This window comes from Populus nigra, chromosome 5, assembly GCF_951802175.1.
Source record: "Populus nigra chromosome 5, ddPopNigr1.1, whole genome shotgun sequence".
Classification (NCBI taxonomy): domain Eukaryota; kingdom Viridiplantae; phylum Streptophyta; class Magnoliopsida; order Malpighiales; family Salicaceae; genus Populus; species Populus nigra.
In genome coordinates this window covers 2832232-2855034 of record NC_084856.1, presented here as the reverse complement: position 1 = coordinate 2855034, position 22803 = coordinate 2832232, and the positions used below count along the sequence as shown (strand labels likewise).

The 22803-nt window shown below is 31.8% G+C and overlaps 4 protein-coding genes across 5 annotated transcripts; 3 read left to right on the top strand and 1 right to left on the bottom strand.

The window, feature by feature from the left end:
* Window positions 1-7893: 7893 nt before the first annotated feature.
* Window positions 7894-11795, top strand: LOC133694456 (phospholipase A1-Igamma1, chloroplastic-like). Of its 2 annotated transcripts, none has more exons than XM_062115964.1 (2): window positions 7894-9434; window positions 9814-9926. In XM_062115964.1, the coding sequence occupies exons 1-2, from the start codon at window positions 8137-8139 to the stop codon at window positions 9821-9823; spliced, it is 1308 nt and encodes a 435-aa protein (XP_061971948.1). In that variant the 5' UTR covers window positions 7894-8136; the 3' UTR covers window positions 9824-9926. The 2 variants fall into 2 exon arrangements, with proteins under 2 accessions (XP_061971948.1, XP_061971947.1); XM_062115963.1 differs by lacking the exon at window positions 9814-9926 and adding an exon at window positions 11392-11795 and having other exon boundaries at window positions 7905-9434.
* A 778-nt stretch (window positions 11796-12573) lies between these two features.
* LOC133694455 (U3 small nucleolar RNA-associated protein 18 homolog) lies at window positions 12574-15250 on the top strand. Its single transcript, XM_062115962.1, has 2 exons — window positions 12574-12721; window positions 13143-15250. The coding sequence occupies exon 2, from the start codon at window positions 13161-13163 to the stop codon at window positions 14877-14879; it is 1719 nt and encodes a 572-aa protein (XP_061971946.1). The 5' UTR covers window positions 12574-12721; window positions 13143-13160; the 3' UTR covers window positions 14880-15250.
* Window positions 15251-17612: 2362 nt separating this feature from the next.
* Window positions 17613-21149, top strand: LOC133694551 (putative uridine kinase C227.14). The gene is made up of 12 exons (XM_062116099.1): window positions 17613-17792; window positions 18065-18186; window positions 18305-18348; window positions 18488-18565; window positions 18791-18983; window positions 19070-19100; window positions 19177-19235; window positions 19347-19420; window positions 19541-19627; window positions 20624-20685; window positions 20785-20813; window positions 20941-21149. The coding sequence occupies exons 1-12, from the start codon at window positions 17738-17740 to the stop codon at window positions 21025-21027; spliced, it is 921 nt and encodes a 306-aa protein (XP_061972083.1). The 5' UTR covers window positions 17613-17737; the 3' UTR covers window positions 21028-21149.
* A 537-nt stretch (window positions 21150-21686) lies between these two features.
* On the bottom strand, window positions 21687-22560 carry LOC133694552 (photosystem II reaction center W protein, chloroplastic-like). Its single transcript, XM_062116100.1, has 2 exons — window positions 22343-22560; window positions 21687-22115 (listed from the first exon to the last, which is right to left on the bottom strand). The coding sequence occupies exons 1-2, from the start codon at window positions 22440-22442 to the stop codon at window positions 21811-21813; spliced, it is 405 nt and encodes a 134-aa protein (XP_061972084.1). The 5' UTR covers window positions 22443-22560; the 3' UTR covers window positions 21687-21810.
* Window positions 22561-22803: the final 243 nt, after the last annotated feature.

Below are 22803 nucleotides of genomic sequence, written 5' to 3'. Positions count from 1 at the left end.
ATTACTAATTGTTTTATATAACTTTTTTTTAATTTCATCATTTTTTATATATATTGGATTTTGTCCCCATTCTTTTTGTTGTTATGTGTTTTGCTTGAATTAAACTTTAAAATTGTTTTTTTTTTAGGATTTCATCATCATTTTTTTCTATTAGATATAATCCTCATTCTTTTTATTATTATTATTAACCTAGGTCTAAAAGATTCGTCCAAGATGCTTTTTTAATCTTTTAAGCTCGTTTTTTCCAGTCTCATCCTTTAGCATTTATTTCATCAGAGATTAGGCTTTGTTTTTCTTTTTTATATGAAATTTTCACTAATTTTAAAAATTACTTAGGTTATCTTGAATCTTTTTATTTGTTTTTTTATTGAATTTAAATTTTTTAAAATGAATTTGTTTTTTAATTAAATTTAATTAATTTATTAGATATAAGTATGAGATGTTCATTTCATGATATTTTGTTTTGCTTGAATTTGAGTTATTGTTCTGGTGGCACGTGCAGTCTCTTTCAAGTACCTCATGTGGCCTTTTACAATTACATTGGAATCATTTTGGTGATCCTTTTATGGTGATGCGATGGTGTACACAGTGGAGTGATAGTGAGTCTTCAACGTGATTTTTTTTTCTTCTTCCGAACATGACATTGGCTACTGGTTTTTTATAGTTAATTATTGTCATTTTTATTTTATTTACTGTTAACATTTTTTTTTATCATATTATCAAATCAATTAAGTTTATTCAATCTAGCAAACCCAATAATCCAATTCTTAGATTTTTCTTTCCAATTTAAAAAATGTTGGTGTTGCCTAAACATCATTTTTACACCAAGAAATATTTTTCTTCTATAAATTACTCATTAACTTGACATTATCTGATTTTTTAGATGGAAATAGCTAGGTAGATTTCAGATCATGATATAGCAATGTTCCCCAATAGTCACTCCTCATAAAAAAAAATTAAAGAAAATTAAAATCAATTTTATAAATTATTTAAAATAAAAAAATAAAAATCAAATTTGAGAGATAAAAAAATTAAAGTTCGGTGAAATTGAAAATAATTTTTAAAATAAAATAACGTTTTTAAATTTAAAAATTCTTCACACAAATCAAGGTGAAAAAGAGAGAAAAAAAAAGAAAAAAAAAGCAAATCTATTCCAAATCAGATCAAACCAACACATATGTGTCACTCAAGAGGGAAAATAATGTTATGACGAATCAAATAATACAGTAAAAGTACAACTAATATCACTGTAATTAGCAGTACACGCTGTCCAAAGATAACAAAATGTCTAACAACTTTTTATCTTATCTTATTTTATTTATACATAAACTAAAATACCTTTATAACTAAAGAATAATAGCAAAAAGAAACTATTATAAAATTATTATTATAAAATTATTATCAAACCCCTGAAATCAAGGATAAAAAATTTAGATGGTAAGCTCAATAGAATATAGCATTGTTCATTTAAAAATGAATTTTTTATAAAATCTCTAAACTAAATGTTTTGATATTTAATCTTTTAAGGTTGATACAATTATTTTATTATTATTAAAAAATAAAAAAAACCATGTAGCTATCAAATAAAATAAATAATGAATGACAAATTAACTTCATGGAAAGACACTTTTACAGTGAAGTCCAGTTCATCTACTTTTTCAGTCGAGAATAGAAAGGTAATTTTATTATTAAAATACACAATAATAATATTAGGCATATCTTGAATTCTTTTCCCACGGGTTGAGGTTATTGTATTTATCAATATCATATCATTCTGACACAATTTTTCGTACTTTGGGTTGTCCGGCCTGACACTAGTGATCCGGGGCCTCTGCGGGCGTTGGTCGTTAGAAAACATAAAAGAAATGATTTTCCCTGTACCCCTGCGCGCGCGCGCGCGCGTGTCGGTGAATAAATTGAAAGATCAATCCACGAATTGACGGTAGTTAGAGGATGGATGCACGGGAAGATTTATGAGATCACACGTGCAATTAGAAAAAAATTCAGAGGGGCTTAATTGAAAGAATGTTTTAAACACAAGGATGAAATTAAAGCGATGGAAGACCCTTGTTTATTATTGTGTTTTAAATGAAGATAGAATAAATTTTAATTTTTTATTTAAAATTATTATTTTTTATTTTTGAATTATTTTAATATGTTGTTATTAAAAATAATATTTAAAAAATAAAAAATATATTGTTTTAATATATTTTTAAATAAAAAATACTTAAAAAAACAATAACAGCTGCCTTTTCAAACACACAAATGAATCACATTGCAATTTTAAATCTCAGGGACTGTTAAGTTGTGAAAGCTTCACTGCCTCGAAACGAGCTTGTGTTGACTAAAAAAAAGAAAAACGAGTTTGGGGCTACGGGATTGGTCAATTGTCACTGTGACTTGTGCCTTGTGCCTTGAGCTGGCATCTACTTGTTTATGATTCTCAATTGGCAGTATTACAATTAATTAATGATCTAACACGTGGCAGTATAGACCACGATAATTTATTTCACATTCCAGTAGAGGATGTAATTTAAAATATTTTTATTTAAAAATATATTATCATTTTTTAAAATTTATTTTTAATATTAGTATATCGAAATAATTTAAAATAAAAAAACAAATTTAATTTTTTTAAAAAATACAGGTAAGCCAAAAAAACAAACTCTACCTTTCTCTTGCTAGCAACAAGGACTCAGCCCTTGGAGTAGTTCTCACTACATGATTACAAAAGAGTCCGTGAGCTTTTTTTATTCATTAGTTCAAAAGCCTATAAAGTTAACATGCTTCGGTGTCATTTGTTAGCTACGAAGGCTGTCTGTTGTTAGTTCGAATTTTGAGATTTTTTTTAATGACAAAAAATTATTTTTTTTTTATTTTTTTTTATAAATTATTATTTTTTTAAATCACTTCAAAGCTTAAATGATGACATCATCAATATTATTATTTTTTTTAACAAAATGAATTCAATAACATAAAAAAAAAAGTCATAGATAATGAATGAAATGGGTCATATAAACTATACAGGCGTGTTTACGGTTGCTTTTTAAAGTGTTTTTTATGCCGTAATGTATTAAAATAATTTTTTTTATTTTTTAAAAATTATTTTTGAGATCAACGTATCAAAACGATTCAAAATATATATATATAAAATATTTTTAGCAAAAAAATTTTATTAAAAGTTTTTGAAAATATGGTTTACACCGTGTTTTCAAGTTGAGACTTATTTACTTTTAAGTTATTCAGATGATTGGTCATCATTAATGATAATTTTTAATATTATTAGATTTGTCTTGTTAAGATTTTTTCAAGAATATTAGTGATGTATTTAAAATTTTAATGTGTTTAAGATTTTTTTTTTAAAACCCTCTCCTCTCTTTTTATTAAATTCAGAGTCCATTAATTTTGTAATTTTAAAAGTTACATATGATACCCCGACTCACCAGTCAAATTACATATGTAATTTACTACTCTTTGAATTATATTATTTTTTAAAATATTTTTTACACTTTTTTTTTTCCCCTTCCACTACGCTAGTACAAAAATACTCGGTTTCAAGATGCAGCACGAGCCTGGTTGACTACATATTTGCGGTTGACGGAGTGGGAACTTAGAAGACAGGACCGTGCAAGATAATCTGTAGCGATTCAGTTCAGAGAATAATATCCAGCTAAAGCAATTTCATTCAGATAAAAAATGCAAAAAAAATCAAAGTTGTTGATTCGAACGGATCAGAAAATTATATAAAAGATATACTTATCAGAAATAAATATGGATAATTAAGAGTAGATCTTCTAGCAGACTATAGCCTGTTTGAAGTGTGGTTGTAGTTATTTTTTAAAATGTTTTTAATTATAAATACATCAAAATAATATATATATTTTTATTTTAAAAAAAAAAATTTCGATATCAGCGCATCAAAATCATATGAAAAAAAAATAAATTTAAAATAAATAAAAAATAAAAAATAAATTTTTTTAAAACATTTCTAAAATACAAAAATAAATAGACCTTGTAAACTCTACTTGGGTGTCGTTTGGCTAACCATAACTTGACCTCACTTATTGGGTACTATACTCGTGTATTTTTTTAAAAAATTATTTTAGTTTATTTTTATTTTAATATTGTTTAAAAAATAAAAAAATATTTTAATATATTTTCTAATAAAAAAATACTTTAAAAAAAAACCACAGAACTCAAAAAAAAAAAAAAAATTAACCGAAACAACATATCAAAACTTAGCAGAAAGTGATGTTTTATCGAGAGAAAACGATATGAGATGGCTCTGGTTTACAGGATATGGGGACCCATACACATCCTTTAAGAGGACTGACCAAACGAAAGCAATACTAAAATGTGGGAGTATTTTTTTAATGTTTTTTATTTAAAATAATTTATCACATCCATGTGTATTTAATTTACTTCTCTTGCATCAAGAAAAAAAATATAAATAAATTTTTGACATCTTTACAGTTGGCAGACAAGTTTGAACTGGATCTCAGCCATTAATTAGTATTCTTGATATTGTATTTGGCACGGAGTGAAATTGCTAATTACAACTCTGTTCAGATGACGCACCGGATCAGGACAGGTTTTAGTGAGAACATGTTAAACTAGCAGTATTATTTACAGTTCTATATTCTTGGAAATGATGATTATTTACTATTTGACATGTATATCGCAAGTCAAATATCAGAAAAAAAAAAATATACATGTGTTTTTTAGTATAAATTTTTTAATTATAAACTAATATGTTCACATATATAAATAAATTAATATTGGATAAAGATATATCTAAAATTAAAATATTTAATCTTGTAATACAAACTATATACTAAATTGTGTTTGGTAATTTTATTTGTTAAAATATATTTTTTATCTAATAAAATAATTATATGTGCTAATAAAAGATAAGAAAAAATCATTAAAAAAATCGAATTATATAAAACTATAAAACTCAACTATCAAATAATAAAATATTAAACGACAAATTTTTTTAAAAAAAAATAATTTAAATTAGTTTAAATTAATCCACCATGTAAAATATCTAGTAGTTTTTTCTATCTTGATTCTGTAGCTTTTATTTATATTTATAGAGAAGTTTGTTACCTATATAATGAATTATTATTATTTTTAATGCTTATGCTCCTAAACACTAGCTGCCTTGTATTTTATACAGTCCATACTCACATATAAAACTCTATTTAATTAGGTGTAACCACTTAACAGTTAATTTGATCAAGTCGAACTCCACACAATCAACTCGGCCAAGACTACTAATATGAAGATGTTATTGCAATCTTGAGGAGGTATAGTTCAACTAGTCAGGCTTTAGGTTTTTTCCTCAGATATTATTAGTTCGAGTCTTACAAACCTCAAGATCGCTGGAAGCTTAGATGGTCGTTAATTTCGAGGTATATGAGATTAGTCGAGGTGCAACATTAATAATAATAATAAAATGTTATCGCAAGGTTCTTAATTTAATCTTTATCATTACATTCGAGGGTTATCTGACCACCCTTTTATGAAGGCTATTTAGCCATTTTGTTCAATAGTAATATCAGGCTTCTTGATTTTATTTACTTGCTTGATTTGTCTCTGCACATCCACTAACTTTGAAACTCTGTTTTCAACAATATCTCAGCTATTGACATAATCAACGAAAGATTGTCTCTGAATTTTCTAGGGTTTAAGGTTGTTTTTCTCATCAAATTTGAACATTGAACAGTCCATGAAATTTATATTAGAATCCATTTTTTTTAATTTAATGACCACGTCATCAATTGTAAAAAAATATAAAATACTAAGTATTTAAGCTCTCAAACTCTTATTCATTGATATTCAATATTATTTTATACACACACTTGGAATTTTGAATGTATTAGCTTTTGTATTTGTAGGAGAATCATAACCTTTAACTACCATGATATAATAAAAATTCTAACTAATTCAAAAAAAAATTTAATTAACTAATGCAACACCAATTCTTTTTATTCCTTTTAGATAAGGATTACTACTTCCGCTAGCATTCTAACTAGTATGCGACATGATGTTTCATCTCAAAGACGCGAGAGAAAATGACATGTGAGGGATCTGGCTTTATAAAAATCCTGCGCTTAGTTCACCACTTATCCCACTATCTCTTAGTGCCGGTTTGTTGACGTGATCATTGATGAGATTTACCTGCAGTCACATATAATATTATTTAGTTAAAAGAAAAAATGTTGAATACTGATAGGATCCACTAAAAACAAAGATTGTACCGCAGGTTTTTGAGAAGCAACTCGTGAGGAAGGAACCACAACAGTGGAGTAGGGCTCCACTGTCGTATTGTTTACTAAAATACATAATTTTTTTTTTCTTTTAAAAGACCAGTGCGAGTGAATTAATTCACTCAAACTGTTCACATGAATAATTTAGTTTTTTTTTTTAAAAAAAAACCAGTGCAGTTAATTGATTCCACTCGCACTGTTTACGTGACGTGAACAATAATTTTTTTAAAAAATTAGTTTAAGATGAATTAAATTTACTCGTACTGTAATCTCAATTTTATTCTTGATAATATTTTATCTAATTTTATTGTATGCTCAAAAAATCATGAAAACTGTAGTTCTTGTCGAATGAATTTTGTATGTAATGAAATTGTAATTTTTTTTAAAAAAAATTGAGTTTTACTTGAAAAAAAAGTATTTAATACTATTTAATAATACTAGATAAATTAGAAGAATATTGCATGATGACGTAGCATTTGTGGAATTTGATTGCAATTCCAATTATGTTCTTACCGGGTCCAACCCAATTAAAAAAAATTCAGTTTTTATTTTTATTTTAATTGTGTTTTATTCAAAAAATTAGAAGGAGATCGCTTGATGACGTAACAAAAAATTCAGTTTTTGTTGTTGCGCGCTTAAGAAACCATGGAAAATATAGTCATTGTTAGATAGATTTCGTATGTGATGATATTGCATATAGTTTAATGAAATAATAAAAAATATTTGATATCAATATTATTTATTTCATGATGTCATAATAGTAATTAAATCTACAATATTTAATTAAAAATCATTAATATTAATATATATATTTTTTAATTATGTTATAACTTCAATTTGAAAAGCATTTTTTTAAACCAAACACGTTAAATTATTTTTTGTTCAACCTCAATTTTAACTACAGTTTTAACCAAACATATATTTTTTCAAACCAACCTCAACTAAAAATACTTTTTATAAAATAATTTTTTTAAAATTACAACCACAACAGTAATCTCAATATCAAAAAATTTAAATTTAAATTTTTGCTAAAATTTAATATGGTTTATACGTTTTGGATCGTTTTAATATGCTGATGTCAAAAATAATTTTTAAAAAATAAAAAAAAATTATTAACATATATTTTGACATAAAAAATTATTTAAAAAACACTCATAACATACTGCTAAACAAGTTAATTGATTATAAAACGCTGTTGTCCTTAGCTACGGCTGGGTCAATATTCTTGCAATAGATGGTCATTATCCAGAAGAGAACGTCTCTCCGAATTTTATTCTATGACGTAACTCTTCAATCTTTTTCCTTCTTTTCTTTTAATTTCTCACTTAAACTTATCTTATCAAGATGGCCGAAAAATGCAGTGTTTTTTAGCCAGCATTATCGTGCAAGTGTCCCCAGTCCCTTGTGTGATATGATATGATATGATATGAGTGCTGATCTACCATGGCAGAATTTCAGTAGCAGGTACCATTTCACACGGTAACTATCAGCAAAACGACATCAATTTAATCAAGTAAAATTGACCACCGACCATAAGTATAAACGTCTTACTTTCCTGCTAGACGACAGCTGCTCACTGCCTGTAGATCTCTCACTAAACAGGCAAGGTTTCAATTACAAGACGGGAGTGCCACACCTAGGCAGAACTTTCATGAACTAGCCACATAAAAATAGCCAATGCCATGACTCCGACACATGCATTAAACAATTCAAGTTCTTCAAGTTGGAATCTTCAACTCAGCTGGCTTCCAGACCACGCCCTATTCTGACTTGTCATTGTTAGGTACCCAGAAGGCCACACCCTGCATATATATTATTTATTGACCACCTTGAGTTTGCTTCACAGGCCTCCTTTTCAACAACAATGGCCAACCTCTCTCTATCCAGCACTCTTCAGTTTCCTTTCAAACAAGACATTTTCCAATCCAGAAAATGTTCCTCTGTGCAACTTCCAAGCCAAAACTCCCAACTCGGCCGATCAAGATCCATAGATATCACAGGAAAAACATCCAACAGTACCATACCTTGTGTCCTGTCCAAAACAAGCGAGTCGTTAACTTCCATAATCACAGAGCTCGAAAAGGAACAAGACCACGAAACCAATACGAACACCAAAGAACCAGAGCGAAAACTGGCTGATGTGTGGAGAGAAATCCAGGGTCAAGATGATTGGGTTGGCCTTCTTGACCCAATGGACCCACTCTTACGATCGGAACTAATCAGATATGGCGAGATGGCGCAAGCTTGCTACGATGCTTTCGATTTCGATCCATTCTCAAAATATTGTGGCAGCTGCAGATTTATACGTCGCAGGTTTTTGGAGTCACTAGGAATGGCACACCATGGATACGAGGTCACCAGGTACTTGTATGCCACATCAAACATCGACCTTTCGAATTTTTTCAAAAAATCTCGTTGGCCTAAAGTCTGGAGCCACAAGGCCAATTGGATTGGATACGTAGCCGTTTCTGACGATGAAACAACAAAATGTTTAGGCCGCCGTGACATTAGTATTGCGTGGAGGGGCACGGTGACACATCTAGAGTGGATTTCTGACTTAATGGACTTTCTCAAGCCAATTAATGGTAATAAAATCCCCTGCCCGGATCCGACTGTCAAAGTCGAATACGGATTCTTGGATCTTTACACGGACAAAGATGAGAATTGTCGATTTTGTAAATATTCAGCTAGAGAGCAGATTTTATCGGAGGTGAAAAGGTTAACTGAGATGTATGCTGATGAGGAAATGAGCATTACAATTACCGGGCACAGTTTAGGCAGTGCTTTGGCTATGCTAAGTGCGTACGATATTGCGGAAACGGGTTTACATGTGATGCAAGATGGCCGGGCATTGCCCGTTTCTGTGTTTTCCTTTTCAGGTCCTCGGGTCGGGAATGTGAGGTTCAAGGAAAGGATCGAGTCATTGGGGGTCAAGGTTTTGAGGGTGGTTAACGTGCAGGATATGGTACCTAAATCACCTGGATTGTTTTTTAATGAACAAGTGCCGCCTCCGTTAATGAAGTTGGCTGAGGGGCTGCCTTGGGCTTACTCGCATGTTGGAGTGGAGCTGGCTCTTGATCACAGGAACTCGCCTTTCTTGAAACAAACGAGCGATCCGGCGTGTGCCCATAACTTGGAGGCTCATTTGCACTTGCTTGATGGGTAAGTTTTTCTTCTTCTTATTCATTGCTGATGCCTGATTATGTTTTCTGGTCATCATGGTATTCTTTTTTTTTCCTTTTCCTTTTCTATCAACTCATATCAACAACATTAATATATTATCCACAGGGATTTCTTTAATGGAAGAGCCTATAAATAATTTAAATTCCTTGATTATTGACCTTTCGTTGTTTCTGATCATGAAACTTGTATAAAAACATTATGTGAAAGATGTATTTTTAAAAATCAATTCAACTTCTCTATCAAATGGGACGTTCACCCATTCTCTGTTTTGTTGTTTTGTTTCTATGCTATGAAGTTAAAGTTCAATGTCGGTTGCTTTAATTTGTAATTAAATTTTACGTTTACATGATATTATTAGGTTGTCATAACGTGCCGAACCACTGCTGTTGATATTATTGGCATGCAATTTATTGTTTTAAGAACTAGGATTCGGCTGGAAGATGCATAAAAGAAGATGATATGTTGACATCATGCCCCTAGCCAATTTCTTATCTGCTTGCTTCCAGCTAGCCATTGTTAACGATTCAGGTAACTTGCCATCAATGGCGGCCACGATGATGACAAGTACTGATAGCTAGTAGCATTAAAAAAAGGGGACCCTTAGGATGAAAGATGTTGATTTTTTCATCTTTTCTTTTGAATGCAAGTTTCCCGATAGAGAGGGAGAGATGAAGACGCATCATGAAAAGTGTTTTGCTGAAATTAGTTATTTATTGATTGGTAATAGAAAAGTTGATTAGTAAATAATATTTTCTAGTTCAAAATTAATTTGACATGATTTTTAGAATTTTTTTTTATTTTGAAAGGAAAATACTTTTTAAAAATTATAAAAAATTTATAAATATCATGTTATTTATTGATTATATCAAATTTGATCATCACACTTTTGATTGCTATATATTTTGTTTTAAATCTTTTTTTTTTCAATTTTATTTTTTATAATTTGATTTAATTTGATTTTTATATCAATTTTGGTCTTTATTTTTTTATTATTATTTACTTTTCTCTTATTTTTGTTAATTGAATTTATTTTATTTATTAGATTTGATCCTTATTCATTTGATTATTATTTATTTTATTTGAGATAATTTTTAATTTTTTTAATTTCATTCTTATTCAACTTTTAAATTTGTAAGATTTGTTTCTTATTTTTTTAATAAACTTGAAAAAAATAAAATATTAATAAATTATTTTCTAACTCATCTTTCATTACATAGTCAAATATTAAAAATTATTTTTCAATTTATTTTGTATGACACTACCAAATATAAAAAAATTATTTACTTTTCATAAATTTATTTCTCAAATAAGCCACCTAAAAAAAAAATTTTAGCAGGCAAACAGTACTAAAAATGAAAGCTTGCCGATATATAACAGACAGAGTGCTTCAATAATCTGAATCTGTTTTAGCCAGCTAGTCTTTCAGTGTACAATTATGAGAAACCAAAACAGTTGACTAGTTAATGTTAAGCAGCTAAAAGTCAACATCGAGACAATTCATCGTCCTCGAATGGACACCGTCAAAAGGGGCTTCAGTTTTGAAGACCAGAGGCGTGTAACGTGTAGATTTTAAAGCTGTTGAATTCCAATTCTGTACAAGTCACGTTCAGCAACTTGTTAATTTTCACACTTGAATTCGAGGTCTAACCCTTGCCAGGAATTCTAGCCTGGTAGCCTGTTAAAATCACGAGCAGCCCAACTGACCTAATTTTTACGCAAACACGTTTTCCATTCCATTAATTTCCAAGTTCTTTCCCAGTGATACATCTCATCTGGAATCGTTGCTATTGTCTGTATGTCTTGTTGTTAGTGGTGTTTATATTTTGAATTTATCTGCAAAACGGAGAAAGTGATGATAAACAATTAACTTAGGCGAAAGTATCCTGGGAAAAAGCTGATAGATTTCACCGATTTCTGTTTGGTTTACGTGTTGCAGGTACCATGGAAAGGGGCACAGATTTGTACTAGCAAGTGGAAGGGACCCTGCGTTGGTAAACAAGGCATGCGATTTTTTGAAAGATCATCATCTGGTTCCACCAAACTGGAGGCAAGATGAGAACAAGGGTATGATAAGGAATAACGACGGCCGTTGGGTGCAACCTGAACGCCCAAAACTCGATGATCACCCTCTCGACACGCACGACCATCTCAGGAAATTAGGCCTAGCATCCGATCACTAAAAATTTCCACTTACCTGACATACAGCAAGGCAATGGGTTGGCTGGTGTGGTTATTTTTAGCTATAAGCGTGTCAAGGAGGAATTTCTGGACAGCCAGCGGAGATATTGTAAAAAACAATAAGTAAATTGGTGGTTTTAATCTATGGTTTTTTACTCTGTATATTTACTTGGAGCCGATCTTAAAATTCATCAAATTTCTAAAAAACTTATACAATGGTTTAAAACTGAATCTAATATTGTAACAAAAAGAACTAATTAAAATGCAATGTAAAAAAAGCATGCAAGGTAGATAAAGAACTAATTATTTTAATATATTTAAACAAAAATACTTTAAAAAATAATTAATACTAAGAGACGATGAAAAACAAAAACCTCAGCCAAAGAGTTGGCTACTGGCCTGCGGAATAAATAAATAAAGTGCTTTACAGTTTTAAAAAATTAATTGTATATATTTGACTGTATAATAAAGATAGAGGGAATAAGGCTTTCTATATCTTGTATTTTAAAATATCGTAAATTCACTTAAAAATCATTATAAAAAATATATTTATTTCATATTTTTGTTTTTATCCATCAAACCAATAATATTTTCAATTTCCATCACGTACTTTTTTTTTTTTTCTCTTCTTCTTGTGTGTGGGTACGTATTTGTTTTGTATGATGAACTCCATCTTTGTTATCTTTATCAAATAACTCCTTTATTTAAAAGAAAATAAGAATTAAAAAAAAAGAAGAAAATTCAATCTCCCAATTCAATTTTAATATTCTTTTCATGCATGTTATCACGTAGGATGAGCAAATGAATTTGTATCAGGATTTATTTTATTTTTTATTAATAAAAAAAAGAAATAAATGGGCCGGGCTCAACTAAAATAATGAAACTAGGCCTATGATTTAGTGAAACGGGCACACCTAATTATTAAAATCGGGTATTACTCAACAGTCGACCCGGACAAGCAACCAAATTGCCGAACTTAAAGCAGAAAACCCTAAACCTTTGAAAAAGCTTAAACCCTAGCTAGCTCCTCCCGCCTCTCCTCGCCGTCTCTATTCGTGGAAGCTGACAGCTTCTTTCACTTTCCTAAGGTAAAATCGAAATCTTTACCTGATATTTGAATCGCACTCTGTTTTCCTGAGTTAATTTGCAATTCCCTTCCCCCCTTAAATCCCAAACTAGGCTTCTCATCTTGTAAATTTGATTTGTATTAAAGCTTCCGTGGCTTTCCGGGTCTCTTTTATCTTTCGAATTGTAGATCTTGCTCGAATTGTTTTAGTAAATTTAGGAGTGCATGTAGTGATGCCACCTGGAATTTACGTACAGGGGATTTCTTGGTACTTGATTTTTGTGCATTTATAATCTCATGGAATTGTTAGATATGCAGTAGTTCTGATTTTGGTAAGGATTTTCGTATTTATCGTTAAAAAGTATACACGAATTCATGTGTATGACCTCCATAGCTGAAGATAATTAATTTGTTTGAAATTTGGTTTTGTTTTGCACAATCAGGATATATTTTACGGAAAAATGAGTTTGATATCTCAAAATGTTGGCTCAAAAAATAGAGTTAAGCGCTCAAATGCTGACGAGCCTGCTTTTTTGGGGGTGAATAATTCAAATGCCGATGCTGACGAGCCTGCTTTTTTGGGGGTGCATAAAGATGATGAGGGTGGAATAGAATCTGATTTGGTCTTGTCAAAGACAAAGAAGAAACGAAAAGAAAGGGATGAGCTGCTAGAGAAGCAGTTGGAAATTGAAGAAGGAAAGGAAATGAAGAAGTTGGAGAACTTTTTGTTTGGTTCCCTATACTCTCCTGTTGAATTCGGGAAAGAGGAAGAGAAAAAGGATTCTCTTTCATTCTTTTTAGACCGGTCTGTGGGCAGTGTAGAGCCTGGTTGTGAAGAAGATGTGGAATTGATGAAGGAAAGCGATATAGAAGAGGAACGGAAAGCTGTGTGGCTTGATGAGGAAGAGGAGAAGACCAAAGTTAACATTGCTAAGGTTAATAGATTAAGGAAACTGAGGAAGGATGAGGATGAGAGTTTGATTTCTGGTTCACAGTATGTTTCAAGGTTAAGGGCTCAGCATGCTAAGATGAATCCAGGCACTGATTGGGCCAGACTTGATTCGCAGTCTAGAAATGATGGTTTGTCCGATGATGAACTGTCCGATGAAGAAAATGGCATAGTTTTGGCTCGTGGTTACAAGAATGATAATGCTTATGATGATATTCTCCGAACTAATGAAGATCTTGTGGTGAAGAGCAGAGCAAAACTGTTGCCTGGTCTTCTTGAGTACTCAAGACTTGTGGATGCAAATGCTGAGGATCCTTCAAATGGTCCAATAAATTCGGTTCAGTTCCATCAGAATGCTCAGTTGTTACTTGCGGCTGGATTAGACCGGAGGCTTAGGTTTTTTCAGATTGATGGTAAACGGAATACCAAAATACAAAGTATATTTATTGATGATTGCCCCATTAGAAAGGCATCATTTTTACCTGATGGTTCTAAGGTTATCATAGCTGGAAGAAGAAAGTTCTTTTATAGCTTTGATTTAGTAAAAGCTAAAGTTGATAAAATTGGCCCACTTGTTGGAAGGGAGGAGAAGAGCTTGGAAGTTTTTGAGGTTTCCCCTGATTCTAGTATGATTGCTTTTGTGGGCAATGAAGGTTATATCCTTCTGGTGTCATCCAAAACAAAGGAACTAGTTGGGACTCTAAAGATGAATGGAACTGTTCGTTCATTAGCTTTTGCTGACGATGGGCAGCAATTACTGAGCCATGGAGGTGATGGGCAGGTCTACCACTGGGACTTGAGGACAAGGGCTTGCATCCACAAGGCTGTTGATGAGGGTTGTATTCATGGCACAGCTCTCTGCACTTCACCAACAAGAAATTTGTTTGCTGCTGGTTCAGACAGTGGTATAGTAAATATCTACAATAGAGATGAGTTTTTAGGTGGGAAGAAAAAACCTATCAAGACAATCGAGAATTTGACCACCAAGGTGGACTTTTTGAAATTTAATAATGATGCTCAAATATTGGCCGTTTGTTCCCACATGAAGAAGAACAGTTTAAAGTTGATACATGTCCCATCATTTACTGTCTTTTCTAACTGGCCTCCAGCAAACAACGCCATACATTATCCCCGTTGTTTGGATTTCAGTCCTGGTGGAGGTTTCATGGCCATGGGAAATGCTGCTGGAAAAGTTCTGTTATACAAGTTGCATCATTATGACCATGCATAGAGGAGATCTTAAACACTGGGATTCTTGATTCCCTTGATGTGATTTTCTTGCTGCATTTCATGAAGCTTAATTTTCTATGACTAGAAGGGCGCTCAGCAATGTATCATTTTTGTCTACCAGTTCTCCTGATTGAGATTCCTAGGGAATTCACAGACGGGGAATGCATGTATTTCTGCAAAGAGCGGTATCTTTTGATCTGGCAAGGTAATTGACCAACCATCCAAGTTTTCTGTTTTACTGCAATTTTCAGAATCATTTGATAATTGCAAGGTCATAGTTTTTATAGCATCAGCTGTTGCAGAAACTTTTTATGTAGAACTTTCACTTGATGATAAATTTGTTATAATGGTGAAGCCTCAAATTTTTGGATAGATGTATCATTTCATGACAACATACCCTCCTCTCAAATAATGAATTCTGTTATTGCATGCTTGATTCGTTGCAAATGCCTTGGATGTAACTGTTTTGTTATGCCTGTGATGGAGTTTTGGGTTGTGAATTTGCTCAATTTTGACAACAATTAAAGAATATCCTGCAATGCAAATGAGGAATTCGTGTAAAATATCTCTCACAGCTCACAAGAGCAGTCTTTGCAATCACATGCATTGCACGAGATCATGCATGTTTAACTTTTCTTTGCCGATCATGTATGCTGCTAGCCTGCTATACAGAAAAAAGAGAGATCGAGGCACTATGTCTGATCCAACGGGAACAAAGAACTCATGATACAAATTTTTCTTACCTTTCAAAAGGAGTTGAATGAGTTCTTCGGGTGTATATCAACCTTGTATTCAAAAATTGGATTTGAATTTATTCTCTCTTTTAAATTCTTCAATTAATCCAAAACAATTCGTACTCAATTATTAAAATGTTATTTTTAATTATAAATTTATTGCTTCATGTTGTTTTATTGGGGCATCTTAGAGAGCCAAATGAACAGCCAACAGTAAAAAACTATTTTTTCTAGCTTTTCTCCCCTATTTTTTGTTTTTCTAAAACAAAAACAAAAAATATTATATATATATTAGACTACAAATAAGTTGTTAAAATACTTTTTTTTTCATTGGATTGCATATAAAAAAAATTATATTTATACTATTTAAAAAGCTATTTCATTAATTTTTTATAAATGGCTTTTATCATTGGAAATGTTTTTAAAGAAAACATCATCATCATGATCGGATACCATAATTTTTTCAGTATTTTATGAGAATATTACTGGAGGGGCAATTTTAACCATGTAAGATAATAAGTAGTGCAGAATAAATGTGTATTTAGTAATATGGTGTAAAATATTTTTGAAAAGTATTTTTTAATAAAAACTTTATTTAAACAATTTTTTTAAGTTTTTTTATTTAATTTTTATATATCGGTACATTAAAACCATTAAAAAAAACATATAAAAATATTAATTTTATGGTTTTTTTAGATTAAAAAATTTAAAATACACTTTCAAAAATCGAGTTGAACAACACTACCACTAATGTGAAAAATTTTATAGTGCATAAGATGTAATTTATAGGACGATGTCAGTTACAACTTGAACTATTAACTAATATAACATGTCATCATAGAGATATTTTATAGTAATTACACTGTAACTATTAGCATTCTATAAGTTCCAACTTAAGTCACTAACTGATATGCCATGTCATTAGTCTATTTCAGCGAATTTATAAAAATCATTAATTATATGCAACTTTCTATTTAAAACAATTACTAATATGGAAAATTAAATAGAAACAATCACTTTTCTAAATAGTCAAAATAATGTAACTATTTTTTGTGCGGAAAGATTAACATTGATGCTGATTGTAAATGAATTTGTCAATTAACTTTTTTTTTCTTTATCAATACAAGTTTCAAACTTAAAATATAATTAAGCTAACTTGTTGTATATTAAAATATTGTCTCCTTATAAGAAGGTAAATCAAAATTGATTCATTTAGAAAAGCAAGAAATTAGCAATATAAACAGAAGATTATACTTTTTATCTTTTATTTCTCATTTTCATAATAATAATAGAGTTATTATTATGATCAATTTATTTTTAAAAATAATATTTATATTTATATTTATATTTATATAATCCAGTTACATAAAATAAAATAAAACTGATATAAAAAACAATGACTTTAAAACTATGAAAAAAATCTTATAATCAAACTCAAAATTTCTTTTTAGTGCTTCATTTCAATAACTCAAAAAGCTTTTGCTAATCTTTTTATGTTGATGTACCCAGTAAAGATATAAAGTATTTTAAAAAGAAATTCATAATAATTATATTAATTTAACTATTTAAAATTTATTTTCATTAATTTCCCGATATATATATATATATATATAATTTGCTGACTTAAAATGATGACATGAACGTATTAATTAACTAATGACTTATATTATTTAAATTTTAATGATGTTTTATCTGTTGCTCATTACGTCTTGTTTTTTTTTTTAATTATTTTTTTTTTAATACATTTTTAATATTTTAATATTAAAAATAATTATTTTTAAATAAAAAATAATTGGGAAAAAAATCTTCTAAGCATACACTTATGTTGTGCTTGTTTTCGTGGTAGCAATATTTAAAAAGAAAATTATTTTTTATTTTTTATTTTTTTTAATATAACAATGTTAAAAATTAATTTATAAAACTAAAATAATATTATTTTAAAATAAAAAAATATTTTATAAAATAACTACCACCACACTACCTATTACCGATTACCGAATACAGGATAAAAGAACAGGAGGAATAGAAGAAGATCGAAGAAACAGCATAATCTCCTTCACTCCAAACTCAAACATAAGCACAAGTTGTTATAGTTCCCTGTTCTGTTTGGTGATTCGTGGCAGCCATGGAGGTATCTTTTTCATTATCAACCTCCACCACCTATCTGCGTCCATCTACAGGTCTCTCTCTAACACCTTTTGTCTCCTTTTTGCGATCACGAAAAAATTTGAAAAAAAAAACAGATTCTTGTATTAAACACAAAAAAAATTGTACTATTCCAAAACTTATTCGTGGTTAATTATAGCACTGGAAAAGCTCGATTTGTTTTAATTTTAAAATATTGAACGTGCAAATCCTCTCTGATGCTGTCGATATGTTTTAAGCACAGGCCTGTGTTCGATTTCTATCTGTTTTATGTTGTCTACGGAGTAAAAATGTTGTGATTTTCCAGAGGCATTGCTATTTAGAAGGATTAAACTTCATCTGGAGCTTCCAATTTCATTGAATAGAAGAGATTCGCTGTCTTTGTTGACGCGACCTTGTTGCCTGGTTCACAAAGTAAACTCTATAAAGGTTGCCTTTAAATTGCTATTTTCTTCTGTCTTTTTGAACAATTTTTTTCCTGGAAAGTTAAAAAAAGAAGCTTATGATTTAATAATGTTGATTTGTATTTCGTGATCTGTGGCATCAGGTCTTATGTAGTCAAAAGAGAGAGATTCCTGTTGTTGAGGCCGGGTATGACTAGTTCACATTAGATCAGTCATTCTTATGGTTGAATTTGAAGTGAACAAACAATTTTTTTCTTATTAGCCTTGCTTCTGCTGTGTTGACGAGTGGTATTTTATTTTTATTTTTGCTTCTGTTTCATTTATAGTTCCATGGATGAGATATATGATGCTTTAGCTATACGGCTTCTTCCTACAGCACCAGCAGCGTCGAATCCTAATTTCAAGTAAGTTCTAGCCTCTTCAATGTAGGAATGTTGTTTACTTTGATAAATTTGAACCAGACTGTACAAGATAGTTAAGAATATCAGTGGACTTTTTTTTTTTTTTTTTGGGGGGGGGGGGGGGGGGGTTGAATTTATGTGAAGAGCATCATTCTTTCCAGACTTATTTTTGGTCATTCTGTATGCTAATTGCTATTCTGGTTGATTTTGTGACTAAAATGTATGCAGGCATATTGTGGCGTTGGCTGGTCCACCTGGTGCTGGAAAGAGCACTTTGGCTTCTGAAATAGTGCATCGTGTAAATAGGTTATGGCCACAAAAAGCTTCTTCATTTGATTCGCAAGTCAAGCCTCCAGATGTTGCTGCAGTTCTTCCCATGGATGGGTTTCATCTATATCGTTCCCAGCTTGATGCAATGGAGGTTAAGCTTGCTTCATGCTTGTTTACTTTAGTTATTGAAACCTTTTCAGATGTATTTCAGTGTACGCTAATATTCTTGCATTTTAGAATCCAGAGGAAGCCCATGCCAGAAGAGGAGGTAAGCTTGACTTTGTTTTGTTTTTTCTACATTGAAGCCCAGTGTTCAAGTATTGATTCTTGTGTTGATGAATCAGCTCCATGGACATTTTCCCCATCTCTACTGCTTAGATGTCTGGAGAAGTTGAGGAACGAGGTGAGTGGCCATTGTTGTTGTAAACTTGAAATTTAACTTCTTTGGAAATGGTTAGTAGAGGATACCATATCTAGAAATGGTATGTGTTTCAATTAATGATAAACTTTTCAGGGGTCAGTTTATGCACCATCTTTTGATCATGGTGTTGGAGATCCAGTAGAAGATGATATCTTTGTGAGTCTTCAGTAAGTAATCATATACTTTAACATGCAAAATCCTTTCAAAGGAAGCTGATTTGTTTGAATGGAAGGTTAAACACGTAGCCTATGCTTCATCTATGAATCCTATTTTCACACTCGTTGCAGGCATAAAGTGGTCATAGTTGAAGGAAATTATCTATTGTTGGAAGATGGGGCTTGGAAGGATGTGTCTTCAGTGTTTGATGAGAAATGGTAAGTACTATGTTCTGACAAGGCTATTTTTCTTCCTCTATCTTGTCGTGGAGCAATATATGATGCTGAGAATTCATCATTTTTTTTTTCACTAGTGTTATTTTGCCTAGTTTCTATACATCTGACAGGGCTGGACATGTAGCAACAATGTTGAGGGCTGTTTCATGCTTAAGGACAACGTTACACTCTTTAAGTTTTGCTTCCTAGAGCTTTTATCATGTTTAAATTGGTGCTATAAAATCTGTTTTATGAATATGCTCACTTGGAATGAGATGGAGAATGTTCCAGACTTCACTTAGAACCTTATAGGATTATCCTCTCATGAAGTTGGCCATGTTAGAATATGGAGTTAAAAATGTACAAGAAAATGAAGATCAATCCTCGAAGTCAGATACATCACAGTATATACTGTTTATGCTTTCCTTTTACCCGGTGCGCCTTTTGAACTGTCAATCCTCTAGATACTTTTATCTCGAGAAAAAAATTCTTTCAGCTCAATTCCATCATGGAAATCTCCAAAAAGATTCAAATGGATTTAGGACCATTGGGCTGCGATGTAGTCTTGAGATCACTATTTGTTGTAACCCTGTTGTTCAATCTGGTTAAAATCATTTAAAGTTTGTACCGCCGTTGCAATTAGTAATTTTGCTGTTTCCTCTCCTTTGCTATTTTATGAAACCATACGTGAGCAATCGGCACTTAATTCTACAGGTCATACTCTTTACAAAATGTCCAACTAGTTAACCTGTCTCCCCTTTTCAACTCCCCTTTTTTAACACTGTATTTTCTTTAAGGATAGAATTGTATAGGCTTATGAGCAGATGATATCTTCAGCTTAAATGTTTGAGGTTGGGTGAACTGTTTGCACCATCTTGAACCCCTGCCCCACCTTCTTAGAAAGCCTTTTCAATCTTTCTTCTGTATTGCGAACTTGAGTTTAAAACTTTCTGTGGTAACAGCCTGAGTAATTGTACTGTTTTTTTTTTTTTTTTGAAGGTTTATTGATGTGGACATTGATACAGCAATGCAGCGAGTTTTAAAGAGACATATTTCAACAGGTATAGGTTCATCTCTCCTGTTTCTGCTAGTTACTGCTTCTACAATTCTGCCAGGGAAAGGAAAGGAATCTTACGATTTAATGTTATGTCATCTAACAGGGAAGCCTCCAGATGTTGCTAAGTGGCGGGTAAGCTTTACTTTGTTGTCAGCTTCAAACTTCTCTTGCTTCTTTTCTTCTTTTTTCGTCGTTGCTGTTTTCACTACACCAGTCCTACTTTAGTGTAAATTCAATGTAGAATTACATTCATCTGCAGATAGAGTATAACGACCAGCCTAATGCAGAGCTCATTATCAAGTCGAAGAAAAATGCAGATTTAGTAATCAGGTCTATCGATTTCTGAAATTGTTTGACGCGATGACCTAATGGAGAAAGAGAGATGAGATCAGATGAATTTATCTGTTTTGCATCAACTTAATGGAAACTGAAAGAGTGAATGAATAAAGTATATGGCACTTTTTTCTATTCCTTGCATTTAATTTTTTTCACGTATGTATTATATTTGCTAGTTCAAGAACCGGACTGACCAAGTTATTCAGATGCAGTTTCTATAGAAGCAAGCCAATGCCTAGTTTCTCTTATAGTTTGTTCAGCCATCCTACACTGGAAATTATATTCTGGTTAATTATTCTGTTAGCGCCAAGAGATAACAGATTAATTAAACATATTTCCTTACTTAAACAGTGTCATTGTTAAATTAGAAGAAATCTTTTTATTTGGATGCGAGAGTAAGCAGAATGCTTCCTATTTTGATAAACTGTTCACCGTTATCAACCTCATGTACAGATGCACTTGCACTGTTTGTTTTCATCAATCAAAAGCTGGGTGTTTGGGATTGTAGTATTTAACTATTTATGGCTCAGAAATATATTAAATTAATATTTTTTTAATTTTTAAAAATCAACATCAGCACCTCAAAAACTATTCAAAATATAATTCCACAACGTATCCATACACACACTAAAAAGCAGAGACGGTATGCGAGCTAAACAAGAGGAGCGATTAAGAAGCAAGACAACACATAAATTGCACAGATAAATTATGAAAGTTTTGGTACAAGGTAGAAAAAAGCCAAACGTTTTGCATTATTTTTACATTCCTTGTCAATAATGAAACGAGTTCGGCTTTAGAGGGACAATCCTGATTCCTCATCCTCCTCGAGGGTGGCTGTGTAGGTAAAGTAGAGAGCCCAGATGAGGGCAAAAACACCCAACAGGATCCAAACAAGAAGGTTGTTACTCAATCCAAAGGGAAGTCCTGTTCCTTCAGTGGACATTCTCTCATCCACCAGAGCCAAGGCTGGGCTTGACATGGATGCAGCACACACAGCTGCCATCAAAGATGCACTCATTCCCTTGCATTTTTCCTCCACGCTGGGCTTTCCCTCCATGGAACAGCTCACTTTCCCCTTCTTTGCCATTGCTGGCAAGCCTGGAACCATAAATTAAATAAAACAAAAAAGAATGTTGAATGCCCAGTCAAATGATGATAATCAACTCTGATCCGAGTTGATTCCTATCAAATAGGTCTGGTGATTGCATCATTTTTTACTGAGAAAATCATAAACTATACCGTGAACAAAATAAGATACAAACGACAATAGTTTCACCCCACGACTCAGAAGCATGAAATTCAAGAGAGGGGGGAAATGGTCTTACCAAGAACAGGTGAGCATGAGACTCCTAGTGATGGCTTGTGTACAAGAGCTGCACGGACGAGTGATGATGTAGTGGTGGTGCTAGCAGTGATGGTGGCCATCTTTCTTCAATTTGGAAGAAGCTTGAGTCAGGACTGAGCACTGCTGCAAAGGATACCAAAGCAGTCGTAGCAAAGTGTACCACAAGATTTTACAAATTAATATTATGTATCCAAACCATGAGTGTCCAACGCACCACATAACATGGATAGATAGGCAGCCCCTCCTTTGATATCCGCTATCCTCAGGAGTCCAACCAGCTTCTTCCACGTGTGACATGATCCATTTACGAGGCCAAGCAAATTACCATAGGCAGTGACCACATGAACCGAGCCAGATTTTTCCCTAGTTAACGTCGTCGAGCCGGCTTCAAGTCCCATTATTCCATTTCGTTTTAGCCGGTAAAAATTGTGGGACTTTCTA